This window comes from Oncorhynchus kisutch, linkage group LG6, assembly GCF_002021735.2.
Source record: "Oncorhynchus kisutch isolate 150728-3 linkage group LG6, Okis_V2, whole genome shotgun sequence".
Classification (NCBI taxonomy): Eukaryota; Metazoa; Chordata; class Actinopteri; order Salmoniformes; family Salmonidae; genus Oncorhynchus; species Oncorhynchus kisutch.
The window spans coordinates 46500596-46520663 of NC_034179.2; the positions used below are offsets into that span (position 1 = coordinate 46500596).

Below are 20068 nucleotides of genomic sequence, written 5' to 3' on the forward strand. Positions count from 1 at the left end.
AATAATTCCCTTTTTATGCTCTTTTCTCTCTACGTGTATACGGACCTTGAACTTAAGCATGAGAAAAGCATGCCATTCACCCGCTATTCGTTTGGGGTGGAGATTTAACAACAAATAAAGGTGTGGCGGAGGCGTGTCTACAGATTAATTGACCTAATGCACTCATAATTCCACCACCTTTACGCGTGAAGAAATGATGAATACGGTTGAGCAACCTGTCAGTTCCAAGTGGAACATCTCATTTATTTGTTTTCTGATAGAAATAACACCATTCCTCATTCACTGTCATTTACAAATTGATAGGAGCTATTGATAAGAGTAAATAAGTGAGTGAGCGGTTTCGATAAGGGAATTGTAAACATAAATGACAATTGTTTTAGAGCTATTTTACCTTGAGACAAATGTGAAACCAGTCATACGGCAGCAAACTGAAGCATATCAACAAATCACCTTTTCCACAGTGACATTTATGAAATACTGGTCTAATAATGGGATGCAATTTGGAGACCCAAGCTATAGCCTTCTGTAGCCATGTGCAAATGACACTACAGCGCCAAATCAGTTGATTTAGGATCTCTAGAATGTTTTAATTATATGCCCGGACTTTTCACAGTATTCTTTACAATTTGAATCGTGTTAAATATTAGCCCCTATAGGACATCACCGCCAGTTAGACCCACATACATTTATAACTCTCATTGACTTTAGTGTTCATTTCCTTACATTTTGAATCATTCCATTGCATTGTTAGTTTAACTTTCTTTCCTCTGTCACATTCGTGTGGTTGTTCCTGAGGATCGCTAGCAATAGGGCATCTTCTAAGGCTAACGTATTACAAGTTGTTCAATCATTTGGGACATGTAGCCTATTTGAATCATTATAGAATGCAAACCATATGTAGCAGTTTAAACCTGGAGCACGGTTCACAAGCACTGGACCATTGTCACCACAATCCCATGATTAGTGAGGATTATTAGGGTAGATATCAGAACTATGCGCTGACATTGCGAAGAGTGATCAAATATTTTTTAAATGCTAAAATCTTGCAACATGGATAGTTGAACATGTCATATACAGTAGCATGCCTGTATTTTCAACAAAGTTAATCACTGGTTCAGTATCTTTACAGATGATCCAGCATAAATCCAGAACCCAGGATAGAGGGGCTGATTAAATGTGGTCTGGACTCTGTGGAGGAGGGTCATTGTGTCAGAGACGCTGTAGAAGGACAGAGTTCCTGCCCTATGGTCCAGGTACACTCCTACTATTCTGGAAGAGCGGGGCACATGTATGGCAGTCCGTTTGTTATTGTGGTAGAAATAACAGCCAAGGAGAGAACAACACACCAAACTCCAGGACTGATCATTGCCTCCAAACCAACACTCATCACCACGTCCTATTCTGCCAATCCCTTTATATGAGATGGCTATATAAGCCTTGAATGCGCTCCACTCTACCTCCCAGTAGCAGGTTCCAGACAGACCCTCTCTACATAGGACTTGTTCATAGGTGGAAAATCTGTCTGGATGGTCAGGATAAGGCTGGGCCTTATTACTCCATGGACTCCACGTCACCTTCCTATTCCCCTCTGACAGACACAGCCAGTTATTAGCTGTGTTGGGATCCAATGTGAGCTGGCAGGAATCTGAGGACAAAGAAAAAGTAGGTGAAAGGGTGTGGGTGTGTGTGTGTGTGTACGCACATGCATGCACACTCACATTCCAAGAACTCTTCTCTGGTCTTGGGTTCAGGCCTTATCTTCTGAAAGGTGGCATCATTTCTACATGACGCTAGTTCACCAACTAACAGTCCAGACTGAGGCGTGCTGAATGACGTGAGACTACAGGGCTCAACAGGGTGAAAAATTTGGACTTTTGTCACTATGGAGATAAAGAACATCAAATATCACTGGTCCACACTGATCATTACATAAACATACAAGAAGTTAACGGGTCAAGAAACTAAGGCTGGGGTTCAATGTAAGGCACAGAGCACTATAAATTAGCGGGATTCTACCAATTGGGTGCCTTTTGAGAAGTGTAACTTCGTCAGAACCTTTTTCACCTAATTTTAACATTCTGTCATAAAGAGCATATCTTCAACTTCATCAAAAACAAATTTTCCCATGTCAAGAGGTAATTCTTTTTTTTTTTTTACTATCCTAAGTGCCAAATGAAGTAACAGGGTTGACTATGTCATCTTAAATCAGCAATAAATCCTGTTTAGGGGGAAAGGTAGCTTGTTGTGCGCAACAGTGAGTGGCAATTGAACGCAAGATCCACAAATGCATTTAAATTGTTAAAATATTTCAAGCCCGTTTATCTATGGGTAAAAGGGTTTACGTGTTATATTCGACCCGCTGCATTTTCCACCACAAAAACACCAGAAAATGGCCAAAAAGAGTAGACCCAGCTCACCAGGTTTTACACAATGATTTGACTATTAGATGTTAATGTTTGTTTTATGTTTATGTGACATCGGGTGTTTTTTTTATTTAAAAAAAATCAAACATTTAAGGAATAGTTTTGCCATATTAAATTGAGAGTTCAGTTCACGTAACTAGGTTGACCTTAAAATTAAGGACAAACTTTTAAATGAATCACTAATCACATGAAATATAAATGAATAATAATCTTCAGAAATGACTTTGTCAAAGCAACAAAAAAGCTAGGGATTTACAATGATGATGAAAACTTGTAGACATTTTGGGGTTAAGTGGGTTTAAAGTGGGTTAACATTTTTATTCAGATTTATTGAATTCTCCATGTTGTCTATACTAAAGGGCAACTCATTCAATATAAATAGCTTTTAAAATTCAATATAAATAGCTTTTAAAATGCAATATTGGTGCACAGTTTCTATTTAAAATATCAAAGAGATGCAAAAGGTGCAACCAAGCAGACAATAGGCCTTTTTAAAGGCATTTTTCCCTACGTTCGCAGAGCTTGCATTCATGGTAAATGTCAGCTCAAGTGTAAATAACCTTTAAAAGTATGTTATAGTGTGCTGCGCTATAATGTACCGTGCATTGAATCCCAGCTTGAGTGGTTCTTCACTGAGCATAAACATTCATCTATGTTCAAATTAGATCACCTAATGAAATCACCATGTCAGTGAGATTAACTCCGATAGGATGAAGCACATTTCATTTCTAGCAATGTCCTTCAAAAAGACCTAGACCTACTTTTCGCGGAGATCATAGCAATTTCCCCAGAGCAGATAACTTCTATTTGATTTTTCAGCTCAGACACTGATTTCTTCACATCCTCAAAAGAGACATGTTGGTTGACAGTGATGCTCAGTAAGGCCTCAGATCCAGGAGAGACGCAGAGGGACTGCAAAGTCTACAGAGTGAGGAAACAGGGAATAGATTATTGTTGAGGATGACTCCCAGCCGTTCCCAAATCACTCCCTATCCCTTCCCATTGGCCCTAACCCCTTGATGTTAGCATTCCTGAAGGGTCTTTATAGGTATAAGCAGTGTAGTGGTGAAGCTTCCACTGTACAGATCTTGCAAACATTGAAGGGTTAGGAGTGGGACCAATGGGAAGGGGATCAAATTGGGAATGGCTGAAACGATCACTTTCTGCAGTGCCACCTGCTCCTGTGGAGAGCGAAACCAGTGATGTCACCTGGAGGAAATGAATGTGATCCTCTGTGTGTGAAAGCTGCTCCAGCTCAGCGTCTCTCCTCCTCAGCTTGGCTATCTCCTGCTCCAGTTGCTTCAGAAGTCCTTCAGCCTGACTCACTGCTGCCTTCTCCTGGGCTTTGATCAGCTCCTTCACCTCAGAACACCTTCTCTCAAAGGTGCAGATTAGCTCAGTAAAGATCTTCTCACTCTCCTCTACTGCTGCCTGTGCAGACCGCTGTTAAGACACAGAGAGAGGAGGGGTTCCATTTGAACCAGCCCAGTCACTCCGTTCTCACCAGGACACCAGATAAGCAGGTTCCCCACAGTAGGGTTCACTGGGGTTCTCACTGGCTCTGCAGTATAGTTTACTGTAAGTCACTCACTGCTAAGTGAATAAATGTAAATGGTCAAAACTCACCTTCAGTGACTTCACAGAACGTCTAACCGTCTGCATCTCTTTCTCTATCTTCTGGATTCTCTGTTTCTCCCCCCGCTGCCTCTGTAGGGAAACAAATCTTCCATTTTCATTCCATAGACCATTTGCAAAAGTGTCTGTCTACGTCAAACTTTATGATAAGTCAATGTCCATACCACATGGAGGTGTGTATGTATGCACACGCACGTTAGTGTAACTAAAGTTTCCATTAAAAAAAACATGTTTGAAATCAAATACTACTTGTTAATTGCTCAAGTGTTGTGTAAATAATACAGTTTATGTCCTTACCTGCCTCTCAGCCCTTTCTGATTCAGCTGACACTGTATCGTGGCCTTTATGATCACCTATCATACAGAGGTAACAGATAATTTGCTGATCGGTACGGCAGTACATTTCCAGCAGCTTGTCATGACGAGAGCAAATCTTCTCCTGTAGCTGTGTGGAGGCTTTGACCAGCTTGTGCTTCTTAAAGGTAGGAGATTCATAGTGAGGTTGAAGGTGAGTCTCACAGTAAGAGGCCAGACACTCCAGACAGGACTTGACTGCTTTGAGTTTTCTCCCAGTGCAGACGTCACACTCCACATCTCCAGGTCCAGCATAACAGTGAGCAAGAGGAGCAGCTTGAAGCCCTGTTTTCTTTAGACTCTCCACCAATTCAGCCAGCAAAGTGTTTGTGTTGAGAACAGGCCTTGGAATGAAAGTCTGTCTGCACTGTGGGCAGCTGTAGACACCCTTCTGGTAATCCTGATCCCAGTAATCCTTAATACAAGCCATACAGTAGCTGTGTCCACAGGGAATAGCCACAGGATCCTTCAGTGGATCCAGGCAGATCGAACAACTGATCGAATCCATGGATGTTGCCATTTTGGCGCTGACACAGATGGAGTGCAGCAGAGTATCAGAGTTCACTAACGTTTCTCTAGAAGTGTTTAGGGTTATAGAAATGAGAATTGATTGTGCGTGTACTCTGTACCTGCAAGGGGTGTGGCGTTGGATGGATTCTATATAGTTATATGAGGGGCTATTTTCTTTGATAGTGAATATCTTCTCCTTGGCCAGTGCAGGGGCGCCTACATAAAAAAATATTACAGTTTACTATAAAATAGTATAGTACTTCAGAATTCTGTAGTAAACTATAGTACATGGTAGTATACTGTATAAACCTGTACTCCACACTGTAGTATACCTAAGATCGTGTAGTGCTTACTATAGACTTTTGTAGAATATTATACTAAACACTGTAGTATCCCTCGATCATTTAGGGCCCGTTCAGACTTAGGAAAGTACGCCTTTCCTGCGCACGCCTTTCCGACACACTTCTCAGTAGTTAGTATTCAGACTTACCTTATGCAGGTGCTTAATGGGCTTTGCAAGTGAGGTTCACTTGCACGCTAAATACATGTCTTTCAATGTTATTCACCCTGAAAGTTGCCGTATTACATTTTTAAATCCATGAAATATTGGAAGGTTAAAAAAAAGTGTACAATAGGGGTTGAACAGTAGTCCTATAAATCTACCCTAATAATACTCATTAATCATGGATTTAATGAGTGTAATGACAACGGTCTAGTTGTTGGGAACCGTGCGCATGGCTCCAGGTTTAAACTACTAGGTATCAAATCAAATTAAATTGTATTTGTCACATACACATTGTTAGTAGATGTTAATGCGAGTGTAGCGAAAAACTTGTGCTTCTAGTTCCGATCATGCAGTAATATCTAACAAATAATCTAACATTTTCACAACAACTGCATTATACACACAAGTGTGAAGGAATGAATGAGAATATGTACATAAAAATATATGGATGAGCGATGGCCGAACGGCATAGGCAAGATGCAGTAGATGGTATAGAGTACAGTATATACATATGAGATGAGTAATGTAGGGTATGTAAACATTATATAAAGTTGATTGTGTAAAGTGGCTAGTGATATATTTATTACATCCAATTTTTTATTATTAAAGTGGCTAGAGATTTGAGTCAGTATGTTGGCAGCAGCCACTCAATGTTAGTGATGGCTGTTTAAATGTAAATGGTCAAAACTCACCTTCATCCCAGGATGCATCAGTGAGACCGGCCAATAGGACACTCTCGTTGCTTTGTATTTTCTTCTTGATGTTATCTCTGGTTGTGTTTTATATTTATGTAGTATACCCTGACCTGAAATATTCTGCTTTTACAAACTGTTATGCTGTTTTCAAATGAAACACAATACCTTGTAGTATACCCTGACCTGAAATATTCTGCTTTTACAAACTGTTATGCTGTTTTCAAATGAAACACAATACCTTGTAGTATACCCTGACCTGAAATATTCTGCTTTTACAAACTGTTATGCTGTTTTCAAATGAAACACAATACCTTGTAGTATACCCTGACCTGAAATATTCTGCTTTTACAAACTGTTATGCTGTTTTCAAATGAAACACAATACCTTGTAGTATACCCTGACCTGAAATATTCTGCTTTTACAAACTGTTATGCTGTTTTCAAATGAAACACAATACCTTGTAGTATACCCTGACCTGAAATATTCTGCTTTTACAAACTGTTATGCTGTTTTCAAATGAAACACAATACCTTGTAGTATACCCTGACCTGAAATATTCTGCTTTTACAAACTGTTATGCTGTTTTCAAATGAAACACAATACCTTGTAGTATACCCTGACCTGAAATATTCTGCTTTTACAAACTGTTATGCTGTTTTCAAATGAAACACAATACCTTGTAGTATACCCTGACCTGAAATATTCTGCTTTTACAAACTGTTATGCTGTTTTCAAATGAAACACAATACCTTGTAGTATACCCTGACCTGAAATATTCTGCTTTTACAAACTGTTATGCTGTTTTCAAATGAAACACAATACCTTGTAGTATACCCTGACCTGAAATATTCTGCTTTTACAAACTGTTATGCTGTTTTCAAATGAAACACAATACCTTGTAGTATACCCTGACCTGAAATATTCTGCTTTTACAAACTGTTATGCTGTTTTCAAATGAAACACAATACCTTGTAGTATACCCTGACCTGAAATATTCTGCTTTTACAAACTGTTATGCTGTTTTCAAATGAAACACAATACCTTGTAGTATACCCTGACCTGAAATATTCTGCTTTTACAAACTGTTATGCTGTTTTCAAATGAAACACAATACCTTGTAGTATACCCTGACCTGAAATATTCTGCTTTTACAAACTGTTATGCTGTTTTCAAATGAAACACAATACCTTGCTCTTGTTAAAGCTTTTAGAATGTATTAGGTTTTTTTTCTCAGCCTCCAGTATTTATGCTGCAGTAGTTTATGTGTCGGGGGGCTGGGGTCAGTTTGTTATATCTGGAGTACTTCTCCTGTCCTATTCGGTGTCCTGTGTGAATCTAAGTGTGCGTTCTCTAATTCTCTCCTTCTCTCTTTCTTTCTCTCTCTCGGAGGACCTGAGCCCTAGGACCATGCCCCAGGACTACCTGACATGATGACTCCTTGCTGTCCCCAGTCCACCTGGCCATGCTGCTGTTCCAGTTTCAACTGACCTGAGCCCTAGGACCATGCCCCAGGACTACCTGACATGATGACTCCTTGCTGTCCCCAGTCCACCTGGCCGTGCTGCTGCTCCAGTTTCAACTGTTCTGCCTTATTATTATTCGACCATGCTGGTCATTTATGAACATTTGAACATCTTGGCCATGTTCTGTTATAATCTCCACCCGGCACAGCCAGAAGAGGACTGGCCACCCCACATAGCCTGGTTCCTCTCTAGGTTTCTTCCTAGGTATTGGCCTTTCTAGGGAGTTTTTCCTAGCCACCGTGCTTCTACACCTGCATTGCTTGCTGTTTGGGGTTTTAGGCTGGGTTTCTGTACAGCACTTTGAGATATCAGCTGATGTACGAAGGGCTATAAATAAATTTGATTTGATTTTAACAGTCTGATGGCCTTGAGATAGAAGCTGTTTTTCAGTCTCTCGGTCCCAGCTTTGATGCACCTGTACTGACCTCGCCTTCTGGATGATAACGGGGTGAACAGGCAGTGGCTCGGGTGGTTGTTGTCCTTTGATCTTTTTGGCCTTCCTGTGACATCGGTTGGTGTAGGTGTCCTGGAGGGCAGGTAGTTTGCCCTCTGTGATGCGTTGTGCAGACCTCACTACCCTCTGGAGAGCCTTGCGGTTGTGGGCGGAGCAGTTTCCGTCCTAGGCGGTGATACAGCCTGACAGGATGCTCTCGATTGTGCATCTGTAAAAGTTTGAGTGTTTTTTGTGACAAGCCAAATTTCTTCAGCCTCCTGAGGTTGAAGATTCGCTGTTGCGCCTTCTTCACCACACTGTCTTTGTGGGTGGACCATTTCAGTTTGTCCGTAATGTGTATGCCGAGGAACTTAAAACTTTCCACCTTCTCCAATACAGTTCCGTCAATGTGGATAGGGGGCTGCTCCCTCTGCTGTTTCCTGAAGTCCACGATCATCTCCTTTGTTTTGTTGACATTGTGTGTGAGGTAGTTTTTCTGACACCACACTCCGAGGGCCCTCACCTCCTCCCTGTAGGTCGTCTCGTCATTGTTGGTAATCAAGCCTACCACTGTAGTGTTGTCTGCCAACTTGATGGTTGAGTTGGATGTGTGCATGGCCACTCAGTCATGGGTGGACAGGGAGTACAGGAGAGGGCTGAGAACGCACCCTTGTGGGGCCCCAGTGTTGAGGATCAGCGGGGTGGAGTTGTTGTTTCCTACCCTCACCACCTGGGGGCGGCCCGTCAGGAATTCCAGGACCCAGTTGCACAGGTTGGGGTTGAGTCCCAGGGCCTCGAGCTTAATGATGAGTTTGGGGGGTACTATGGTGTTAAATGCTGAGCTGTAATCGATGAACAGCATTCTTACATAGGTATTCCTGGTATGGTCTGCGTTCCATAATGATTCAAAATAGGCCACATGTCCCAATTCTTTACCCAACTTGTAAAACTTTAGCCTAATATGATCCACTATTACTAGTGATCCTCAGGAACAGCCACACGCATGTGACAGAGGAAAGAAAGATAAACTAATTATGTAATGAATGATGCAAAATGTAAGGAAATTAACACTAATGGCAATGACAGTGATGGCAACTTACGGTGGCTGTCATATGATTGGTTTTACATGACTCCAGCTATCATAAGGTAAAAATAGATCCAGGCGTACGTCGCAAGTCACGACTTCACAGGGAGCCTTTTGAATGTAAAAACATATTTTTTATCAAAATGCATTTTTTGGGCAGAAATGCTTTCTCAAACATGTGAACTTTCATGTGCCTTAATATCAAACTTGTATGTCATCGGTAAATACGAATAAAATTGTTAAATTATGAGCCTATTTGGTTTATCCCCAGAAAAAGTAAGCAACCTTCACGCTAGCCATGATTGTCTGAGATAATGAGTGGGCTGGACATGCCGAGAGATGAGTTTGGATTGGTCGGTGTTGCATCTTGTGTCTATAAAATGAGCTGCTTGTACTGCAGTTTTTTTCAGAAAGTTATTATGTTAGCCATGGAGAACTGCAAATATGTTGCTACTGCTCTCAATAACCGTGATGCCCAGAATTTATCAGGCGCTATCAACAAAGGTCAGTGGGAAAATGTTTTGATGGAGTACTTTCTGGAAGACGATCGTGCCATGCTATGCGACTCTCATTTCATAACACATTTTGAAATTAGTGGAACACAACGGGCCAAACAAGCTGTGCAAACTAAACGGAAACAACACAGGATGTCTTATAAAAGTGGCTGCAGTCATCCATGTATACAGTTAAGAATCTAGCTACAGAATCTAGATAACTTTAGCATGCTATGACAATTGGTTTGTATTGCTAGTAACTTTACTCTGTGGATTGGGATTACAGTTAATTTAGCTATCTATTTAACATGACATGTCTAAACAAAAGATCCCAAGTTAAAGCTTGCTGTTTGGTGAGGTTAGGTGGCTGGCTTGCTTGCTTGCTAGCTAAGATTAATTTATGTGTATGAAGTGTGTTTAACGTTAATGATGTTTTCTCAGAATGCCATTTCGCATTGCTAGTTATAGCCTAATGGTAGCTAGCTAACATTGAACTTTGTCATAGCTAGTTAAAGTTAACCAATCGGTTTGTATTGCTAGTTAAAACTTTGCTGTTAACTAGCCAGCTGACGTTAGATGGCTGACTAGCTACAGTAGCTAACATTACCTGTATGAGCTGTGTGTAGTGATGTTATCTCGGAATGCCATTTCACATCTATTGTATGATAATGCTGAAGTATTTGTATCTGGAATTTCTTTCAGCATTAATCAGTAGAACACGCCTGACTCTAATCCACCAGTCATACAGTCATCAAAAAGAGAGCTGCCTACATGCACAATTTCTTCAACTATGGAGTTGGGAAAACACATGTGGACCTGAATTGTGATAACTGCAGTGGCCAAAACAATAAGTTTGTGCTCTGGTATTGTGCCTGGTGGACCATGCACAAGCTCTACCACATTCTGGACCTTCACTTCTTGATCACAGGCCACACCAAGTTTGCCCCTGACTTGTGCTTCGGCCTCATCAAACAGGGCTTCAGAAAGACCCGAGTGAATACCTTGTCTGAGATTGCTGGTGTTGTGAAGGACAGCACTGTGACATATGTCAACATCCCACAGCTGGTTGGACTGGAGGATGGTAGAGTGCTGGTGGAAAGCTATGTCTGGCAACAACACCTGACTCTGTCCTTCAGGCCGCTGCCACAGATCAAGCAGTACCAGAACTTCAGGTAAAAAATGTTTTTCTTTGTATGAGGTTATTCTTATCTAAACTTGGGAGGTGAATTTAGGTTGTGCAGGGTTGTAATGTCTTTGGATTTTTTGTTGTTATTCCCTGTTTTATAGCTTCAATGCTCTGACGCCAGGTGGTGTTGTCGCCAAGGAGCGTTCGGATTCAGTTTGGTTTCACAAGGTTTCAGTTGCTGCGCAACGCTAGCATCCTTCCTCCCATAGATGGTCTGCCTGTAAAAGCACCACCTGGACTGGACACAGCTAGACAAACTATATTTTTGAGGCTATGGACATCACATGCCCTGCACCAAAGTCAAGGGCAGGACAGAAACGCTCTCTGAATATAGATTCCCTTCATGTGTGGTTTGGACGGACCAGTCATCAGCACTATCTGCAGTGCCTCTTCACATGACTCTCTCCTAACATACACGCCATACGTTGCTGCTATTTTTTTATATCCTGCTGCTCAGCCACTTTACCCCTGATTGTATGCATATAACTACCTCGTATATCACTGATATCGTTATTGTTCTTGTACATACTGTATATTCTATTTATATTGACACTATCTATTTCTGATATTGCTACTATGCAAGTAACCATTTGGCTGTACTGTTTACACCTTCTGTAGACACCATCCACTTAGCAAGACTTAGCAAAATATTGATAAATAAAATGAGTATTGATTTGTGTGGTCGTATCATGATTTTGTGACATACTGCAACAACATCATGTGACCGTCTCAAGTGTCCACAACTTAAATATATGGTGCATGCATAGGTTTATGTACTGTACAAGTGCACCTCACTCAGGTTTCAATTTAGGTTGCATGGCCTTTTGTGTATGTAATCCTATGTGATACGTGCATGTGTACACAGTATATAAAGTATGCTAATGTACTGTTGTGAAGGAATTTGGGCAGTGATGTAAAAATACTTGAAAGTACTACTTAAGTTATTTTTTGTGGTATCTGTACATTACCATACATTTTGACAGGAAAACTGTCCAATTCAAACACTTATCAAGAGAACATCCTTGGTCATCCATACTGCCTCTGATCTGGCAGACTCACTAAACACATGCTTCGTTTGGAAATTATGTCTGAGTGTTGGAGTGTGCCCCTGGCTATCCATCAATTGAAAAATAATACAATTGTGCCGTCTGGTTTGCTTATATTTTTACTTTTAATACTTAATACATTGTTCCCTGGCTATTTAAAAAAAAAAAAAAATTCAATCGTGCCGTCTGGTTTAATATAAGGAATTAGAAATTATTTATACTATTACTCAAGTATGACACTTTAGTACTTTTTACACCACTGGATATGGCTGAGGGTTATAGCATTTCTTTGACATGATCCATCAAATGCTGTGTATAATATACCATTTTGTAGCTCTGAGTCTCTACTTTTATCCAAAGTAAAAAATAACAAAATGTGACACATATGACCGAATCCAGGTGGTGAGTCACATATTGTTCCAATTGGAACCGACAGGTTGCTCGACCTTATCGATCAGTTCATTAAGTTTGAAGGTGAGAGAATTAACATCTGTCGGGTCTGGAGCAAAGAAGAGGTCATCCAGTTCCTCCCACATGGTTTCCTCTTACAGAAGCTAAAGACTCATTTGGTGGTTTTGGGGCAAAAACAATATGGCTAGATCTCCAACAAAAATTTAACCAGATCTAGTAAAATGGATAGAGGTTTGTCCTTTACAAGACTGCCTAAATGTTGTTGGATAAATGAATAATCCAATATTGTGTTCTTTTGAACACTGTTTATTGATTTCAGCCTCGGCCATGTAACCAACTATAGCAAATACAGCTTTTAGATGCAAACACATCAAAATCTTAATAGTGGGATTGATTCATAGGTATTATTCACTCTATCGTACCTAAGCTTTTGTGAGAGGAACGACTAACACCCTTAATGGTTGGACTGGGAATTGCCAGGACCTCCAGTTACAAAATTACTACGATACTAAGGTGCCGGTACGATATGTATTGCGATTCTCACAGTTCTATGTGTATTGGGATTCGATACTGCAATTTGATGTTCCAAACATATTGCTCACTATGTCTGAGAGACAAAAGAGAGAGAACTAGTTTTGATCAGTCAGGGAAATAAAAGTGCTGAAAACATGTTGGCTCACTATTTATAAAGAAGATGAAGAACAAGCTATAGGAAGAAAAATACCAGAGTTTTGGCGTAGGTACAGACGACTAGTGCTAACTAACGTTAACAAATATATCACTTTTTTTACAAATCGATACTTGAAGTCAAATAGCAATATAATATCGGCCAAAAATAATATTGCGATATGTAATTGTATCGATTTCCCCCCATCACTAAAAGGTATGCCGCACACATAGAGGTGAAACAGTTTTGAGTGATGGATATCACCATGGTACACTTGCCACAATTAACCCGGCTTCGACAGCGTATTAGAAAACAATCTTCTGAACTGAGGAATGCCAAAACACAGAGAGACGTGTGTTGAGCAGAATGCCCTAGACTTTGCACTCTGCGGGTTGGGCAGTGGGAGGGAGGCGGGGTTAGACAGAATGCTCATCTATGCTATGCCGGTACGTCTCCCCTCTGAGGAGAAGTACACTGTATTTATAGAGACTCCGCCAAGTCTGCGACACTAAGTATACACATGAGATCACTGAGCAGGAATGAGAAACCCTGATGTCAGCAGACGGTGTGGTGAGAGTATTCACCATAAAGGATGTGTAAGCAGGGAGAAGACGCTACATTTTGTTCCTTTTGAATAATGACAAAATGTGATCTTGGCCAATCTTTGTGCAATGGTAACATCTCTATGTTGCTAGATGTCTTACATCAAACAGGCAGAAACTAAGAGGAGTTGCTGATATATTAAAGGCACTGTTACACATGGAGACAAATACTGAGTTGAGAAGGTGTTATAGGGGGCAAAGTGAAATCCAAGTACCCAATGGACGATTTGGCAATAGGCTACTCCTTCTGTGGCAATACTCCTTTTTTTTCAAGCTAATCAACTGACGATAGAATATAGAATATGAAGTAACGCAGATGAAAGTCCTCACCGAAAATAGAACAGTAACCTACATTTCAACTTAAACACTGAGGAAGCTCTAGCAGTCTCCAAATGTATAACAGAAATAAATGGGAGCAACCCTGGGAAGAAAGCAAGCCAACAATGTGCATTCCTCCACAAATTGATGTTCAATTTGCTTTGGTAATTTATGTCATGTTGATATACACAACACAACAAATATGAAATTGTGGCCCCTGTATTTACAGAGACTAAGTGCCCCTTATCCATAGCTCTGACCAGTGCCTGTAAATCAATCACACAATAGGAGCCAAAGGGGCCCTATACCCTGTCTCGTCAGTGGCCCCTTAAACAGTTGTGCTGAAAACCACTCGGACACCACACACCATCTATAAACTCAATGAGCAAATACCATGGATTAGATAGATCTCAGTCTTTAAAAACAAGGCAATAAAATGCACATCCAAAAAGTGTACTGATGCTGGGATAATCGTGCAAACCTGAGATCAAACTGTGTGCAGGCTTCTTTTTTTCTCACAGACTGACAATTCTTGTAACATTTCATCATTATGAGCAAAGTAAGGTACAGTATATACAGTACCAGTCAAAAGTTTGGACACACGTACACATTCAAGGGTTTTCTTCATTTGTATTATTTTCTTCATTTTAGAATAGTGAGTGTGCAAAACTGTCATCAAGGCAAAGGGTGGCTACTTTGAAGAATTTTGAAGAAATATATATTTTTATTTGTTTAAAACTTTTTTGCTTACTACATGATTCCATATGTGTTATTTCATAGTTTTCATTTATTCACTATTATTCTACAATGTAGAAATCTAGTACAACCCTAGAAAAACCCTTGAATGACTAGGTGTCTCCAAACTTTTGCCTGGTACTGTATGTAGCATATATTGTCATGTGAATGCTGTATATATATTTTTAAACATTTTTTATTGAACCTTTATTTAACTAGGCAAGTCAGTTAAGAACAAATTCTTATTTACAATGACGGCCTACCAAAAGGCAAATGGCCTCCTGCGGGGACGGGGTTGGGATTAAAAATAAAACTATTAAATAAATATATAGGACAAAACACACATCATGACAAATGTTTTACCTTTTATTTATGTAGGCAAGTCAATTAAGAACAAATTCTTTTTTACAATGACGGCCTACCCCGGCCAAACCTGGATGACGCTGGGCCAATGGTGCGCCACCCGATTGGATTCCCAATCACAGGCAGATATGATACAGCCTGGATTCGAACCAGGGAATGTAGCGACACCTCTTGCAATGAGATGCAGTGGCTTAGAAAGCTGCAACACTCAGGAGCCCAGGAGAGAGATAAGAGAGACACCACAATGCTACATAAAGAGAGACCTACAGGAAGACAATAGCATAGCATGGCAGCAACACATGACAACACAGTATGGTAGCAACACAACATGGTAGCAGCGCAACATGGTAGCAGCACAAAACATGGTACAAACATTATTGGGCACAGACAACAGCACAAAGGACAAGAAGGTAGAGACAACAATCACGCGAAGCAGCCACAACTGTCAAGAGTGTCCATGATTGAGTCTTTGAATGAAGAGATTGAGATAAAACTGTCCAGTTTGAGTGTTTGTTGCAGCTCGTTCCAGTCGTTAGCTGCAGCGAACTGAAAAGACGAGCGACCCAGGGAATTGTGTGCTTTGGGGACCTTTAACAGAATGTGACTGGCAGAACGGGTGTTGTATGTGGAGGATGGGGGCTGCAGTAGATATGTCAGATAGGGGGGAGTGAGGCCTAAGAGGGTTTTATATATATGATAGGACCATGTATGTAAAATGTATGTATATCTAACTCTAACAAAAAAGCTGTAAAAACAAAAACAGCTATTTTTGTCCTCCGAAGAGAGATGGGTTAATAATAATTTAAAAAACACAATGTTCTTTTTGACCAGACAGCATCAGTTTGATGGGCTACACATACCGTGACAGAGGGGAGCTGTTACGCTCGCTCGGATGCTTTCTCCGGTGAGGTATATTCAGCCTCTTGCGAATTGAAGGAAGATTATGAAACACAGAGACCAAATATTTTTTTGTATTTTCTTCTTGGTCAATATTTTGGGTCTGGTAAGTCTGGCTTCCCTTGGCATCCATGAATACATGCCACTATCTGGGTGGGCCACTCAAGCACATTCAGAGACTTGTCCCGAAGCCACTCCTGCATTGTCTTGGCTGTGTGCTTAAGGTTGTTGTCCTGTTGGAAGGTGAACCTTTGCCCCAGTCTGAGGTCCTGAGCGCTCTGGAGCAGGTTTTCATCAAGCATCTTTGCCTCGATCCTGACTAGTCTCCCAGTCCCTGCCGCTGAAAACATCCCCCACAGCATGATGCTGCCACCACCATGCTTCACTGTAGGGATGGTGCCAGGTTTCCTCCAGATGTAACGCTTGGCATTCAGGCCAAAGAGTTCAATCTTGGTTTCTTCAGACCAGAGATTCTTGTTTCTCATTGTCTGACAGCCAAAAGTGTGCAAAGAGTGGCTACTTTGAAGAATATAACATCGAAAATATATTTAGATTTGTTTAACACATTTTTGGTTACTACGTGATTCCATGTGTTATTTCATAGTTTTCATGTCTTCACTATTATTCTACAATGTAGAAAATAGTCAAAATAAAGAAAAACCCTGGAATGAGTAGGTGTGTCCAAACTTTTGTACTGTACATACATTAGATTTTAACCCTAACCCTATTACAGGGGCTGAGTCACTGGCTTACTGGGGCTCTCTCATGCCGTCCCTGGAAGGGGTGCGTCACCTGAGTGGGTTGATTCACTGATGTGGTCATCCTGTCTGGGTTGGCGCCCCCCCTTGGGTTGTGCCATGGCGGAGATCTTTTTGGGCTATACTCAGCCTTGTCTCAGGATGGTAAGTTGGTGGTTGAAGATATCCCTCTAGTGGTGTGGGGGCTGTGCTTTGGCAAAGTGTGTGGGGTTATATCCTTCCTGTTTGGCCCTGTCCGGGGATGTCCTCGGATGGGGCCACAGTGTCTCCTGACCCCTCCTGTCTCAGCCTCCAGTATTTATCCTGCAGTAGTTTATGTGTCGGGGGGCTAGGGTCAGTTTGTTATGTCTGGAGTACTTCTCCTGTCCTATTCGGTGTCCTGTGTGAATCTAAGTGTGCATTCTCTAATTCTCTCCTTCTCTCTTTCTTTCTCTCTCTCGGAGGACCTGAGCCCTAGGACCATGCCCCAGGACTACCTGACATGATGACTCCTTGCTGTCCCCAGTCCACCTGGCCGTGCTGCTGCTCCAGTTTCAACTGTTCTGCCTTATTATTATTCGACCATGCTGGTCATTTATGAACATTTGAACATCTTGGCCATGTTCTGTTATAATCTCCACCCGGCACAGCCAGAAGAGGACTGGCCACCCCACATATGCTCTCTCTAATTCTCTCTTTCTTTCTCTCTCTCGGAGGACCTGAGTCCTAGGACCATGCCCCAGGACTACCTGACATGATGACTCCTTGCTGTCCCCAGTCCACCTGACCGTGCTGCTGCTCCAGTTTCAACTGTTCTGCCTTATTATTATTCGACCATGCTGGTCATTTATGAACATTTGAACATCTTGGCCATGTTCTGTTATAATCTCCACCCGGCACAGCCAGAAGAGGACTGGCCACCCCACATAGCCTGGTTCCTCTCTAGGTTTCTTCCTAGGTTTTGGCCTTTCTAGGGAGTTTTTCCTAGCCACTGTGCTTCTACACCTGCATTGCTTGCTGTTTGGGGTTTTAGGCTGGGTTTCTGTACAGCACTTTGAGCTATCAGCTGATGTAATAAGGGCTATATAAATAAATTTGATTTGATTTGATTTGGTATGTAGTGTTTTCAATAATATGATTACTGATCATAAACTCCTTAATCCCACCCCTAAGCTACTCTCAGCCCATCCCACCTATCACCGTAGACCACCCTCGTTTGGTTTCCATGTGCCATAATGTGCTGTGATATTTTACATTTATGTTTAACCTTTTTAATCGCGTTATATCCACAGATTGTCAGAAAAAGATGAAAACCTTTAAAACCTATTATACTATTGTTGATAGATTGACTATGGCTTTCCAAATCCTCCGACACTGCTATTTGTAGGATACATTTTAAATGAATGTTGTGATTTTCTTGCCATTCCTGAACCTGTGACCATAAACAAGCTACATAGGGGCTATACCATAATAAATGATCTAATGATTCTGTCTCTTCACAGGAAAATCTGCAGAGTTTAGATTGTTATATGCCCCATATACAGTATATAGTATTCTGTTGGTGGCAAGAATTTTGTATAATAATTTAAATTGAAAAACTTGACGTGTTGAATAAAGTGTTGTTTTTTGTAACAGTTCTTATACACTACATGACCAAAAGTATGTGGACATCTGCTCGTCGAACATCTCATTCCAACATCATGGGAATTAATATGGAGTTGGTCCCGCTTTTGCTGCTATAACAGCCTCCACTCTTCTGGGAAGGCTTTCCACTACATGTTGGAACACTGCTGTGTGGACTTGCTTCCATTCAGCTCAAAGAGCATTAGTGAGGTCGGGGACTGGTGTTGGGTGACAAGACCTGGCTCGCAGTCAGCGTTCCAATTCATCCCAAAGGTGTTTGATGGGGTTAAAGTCAAGGCTCTGTGCAGGCCAGTCAAGTTCTGCCACACCGATCTCGACAAACCATTTCTGTTTGGACCTCGTTTTGTGCACGGAGGCAATGTCATGCTGAAACAGGAAAGGGCCTTCCCCAAACTGTTGTCACAAAGTTGGAAGCACAGAATTGTCTAGAATGTCATTCTGTGCTGTAGCGGGAATATTTCCCTTCACTGGAACTAAGGGGCCTAGCCAGAACCATGAAAAACAGCCCCAGATCATTATTCCTCCTCCATCAAACTATGCATTGAGGCAGGTAGCATTCTCCTAGCATCTGCCAAACCCAGATTTGTCCCTCGGAATGCCAGATGGTGAAGCGTGACTTGTCACTCCAGAGAACGTGTTTCTACTTTTCCAGCGTCCAATGGCGGTGAGCTTTACACCACTCCAACTGACGCTTGGCATTGCGCATGGTGATCTTAGGTTTGTGTGCGGCTGCTCGGCCATGGAAATCAATTTCATGAAGCTCTCAACGAACAGTTATTGTGCTTCCAGAAGCAAGTTGCTTCCAGAGGCAATTTGGAACTCGTCAGTGAGTGTTGAAACCGAGGATAGATGAATTTGACACTATTTTTACACGGTATGCGCTTCACTCGGTGGTCCCGTTCTGTGAGCTTTTGTGGCCTACCACTTCGTGGCCTTACTTAATAATCTACTGGAGAACCAGTTCGGGTTTAAGTATAACGTATGTATGAGTGAAGCTCTTAGTGAGCGGTTTAATGCTTTAATATGGAAACATTTCAGCCCCCAAACTCATATTCATTATATAAATAGGCACTTTTAATTTTGTCTTGCTTAGAGTTCCAAATAAAGTGAAATATTATTTGCTCATATGATTTAAAATACGATTTAAAATGGATTAAGCAGCACCATTTGTCGGTAAGTAAACTGTGATAGGACCAAAGAGTTAATCAATTTGATTTTTCCATAAATAGACAGGTATTTACCTCTCCATAATTGCAGAATCTTGTCTATTTTGACCAACTTTCTATTGAAATTGGTTGTGGTAAGTTCATTTATATTTTTTGAGATATAAATACCAAGTATGTCTACCTCACCATCAGCCCATATTACGATTCAATACGTAATATGGTGCACTTCTCATAATTGGGTTTTAGTCCAGATAGGCTAGAAAAGTGATCTCGATCTTCAATGAGACCATGCAGGGATCCAGATTGCAGACGTAAGAAGAAACTTTAGTCATTGGCATACATTGACACTTTTATGTTTAACCCCTGGATTTCGAACCCTTTGATGTTCCCATTGGATCTCATTTTAATATCTAGCATTTCAATGGTCATAATAAATAGATATGGAGACAACACACAGCCTTGTTTTACTCTGCTTGACAGGGCAACACTTTCCATCACTTCCCTGATTACCTTCCCTATATATGTCACTCCCGTTGGTTCCTTCCCCAGGCGTCATTTCGTTTCATGTCTGTGTGCTGTTCGAGTTTCTTGTTTTGTATTATGTTTCTGTTTATTTATTAAAACACTCACTCCCTGAACTT

The 20068-nt window shown here is 41.1% G+C and overlaps 1 protein-coding gene across 2 annotated transcripts; it reads right to left on the reverse strand.

Moving 5' to 3' along the window:
• Window positions 1-212: 212 nt before the first annotated feature.
• On the reverse strand, window positions 213-4986 carry LOC109892920 (tripartite motif-containing protein 16-like). 2 transcript variants are annotated; one of them, XM_020485804.2, is made up of 6 exons: window positions 4356-4986; window positions 4050-4130; window positions 3633-3866; window positions 3185-3344; window positions 1719-1880; window positions 213-1645 (listed from the first exon to the last, which is right to left on the reverse strand). In XM_020485804.2, the coding sequence occupies exons 1-6, from the start codon at window positions 4929-4931 to the stop codon at window positions 1107-1109; spliced, it is 1752 nt and encodes a 583-aa protein (XP_020341393.1). In that variant the 5' UTR covers window positions 4932-4986; the 3' UTR covers window positions 213-1106. The 2 variants fall into 2 exon arrangements, with proteins under 2 accessions (XP_020341393.1, XP_031682672.1); XM_031826812.1 differs by lacking the exon at window positions 1719-1880.
• Window positions 4987-20068: the final 15082 nt, after the last annotated feature.

Excerpts from the sequence above, each read along its gene's own strand:
- LOC109892920 (XM_020485804.2), bottom strand. The coding sequence starts at position 4,931 with ATGGCAACATCCATGGATTCGATCAGTTGTTCGATCTGCCTGGATCCA. Across the intron at positions 4,131-4,355 it reads CAGAAAGGGCTGAGAGGCAG|AGGCAGCGGGGGGAGAAACA; the intron begins GTAAGGACATAA and ends GTTTCCCTACAG. Across the intron at positions 1,881-3,184 it reads TGCTATGATCTCCGCGAAAA|TGACAAAAGTCCAAATTTTT; the intron begins GTAGGTCTAGGT and ends TTATCTCCATAG.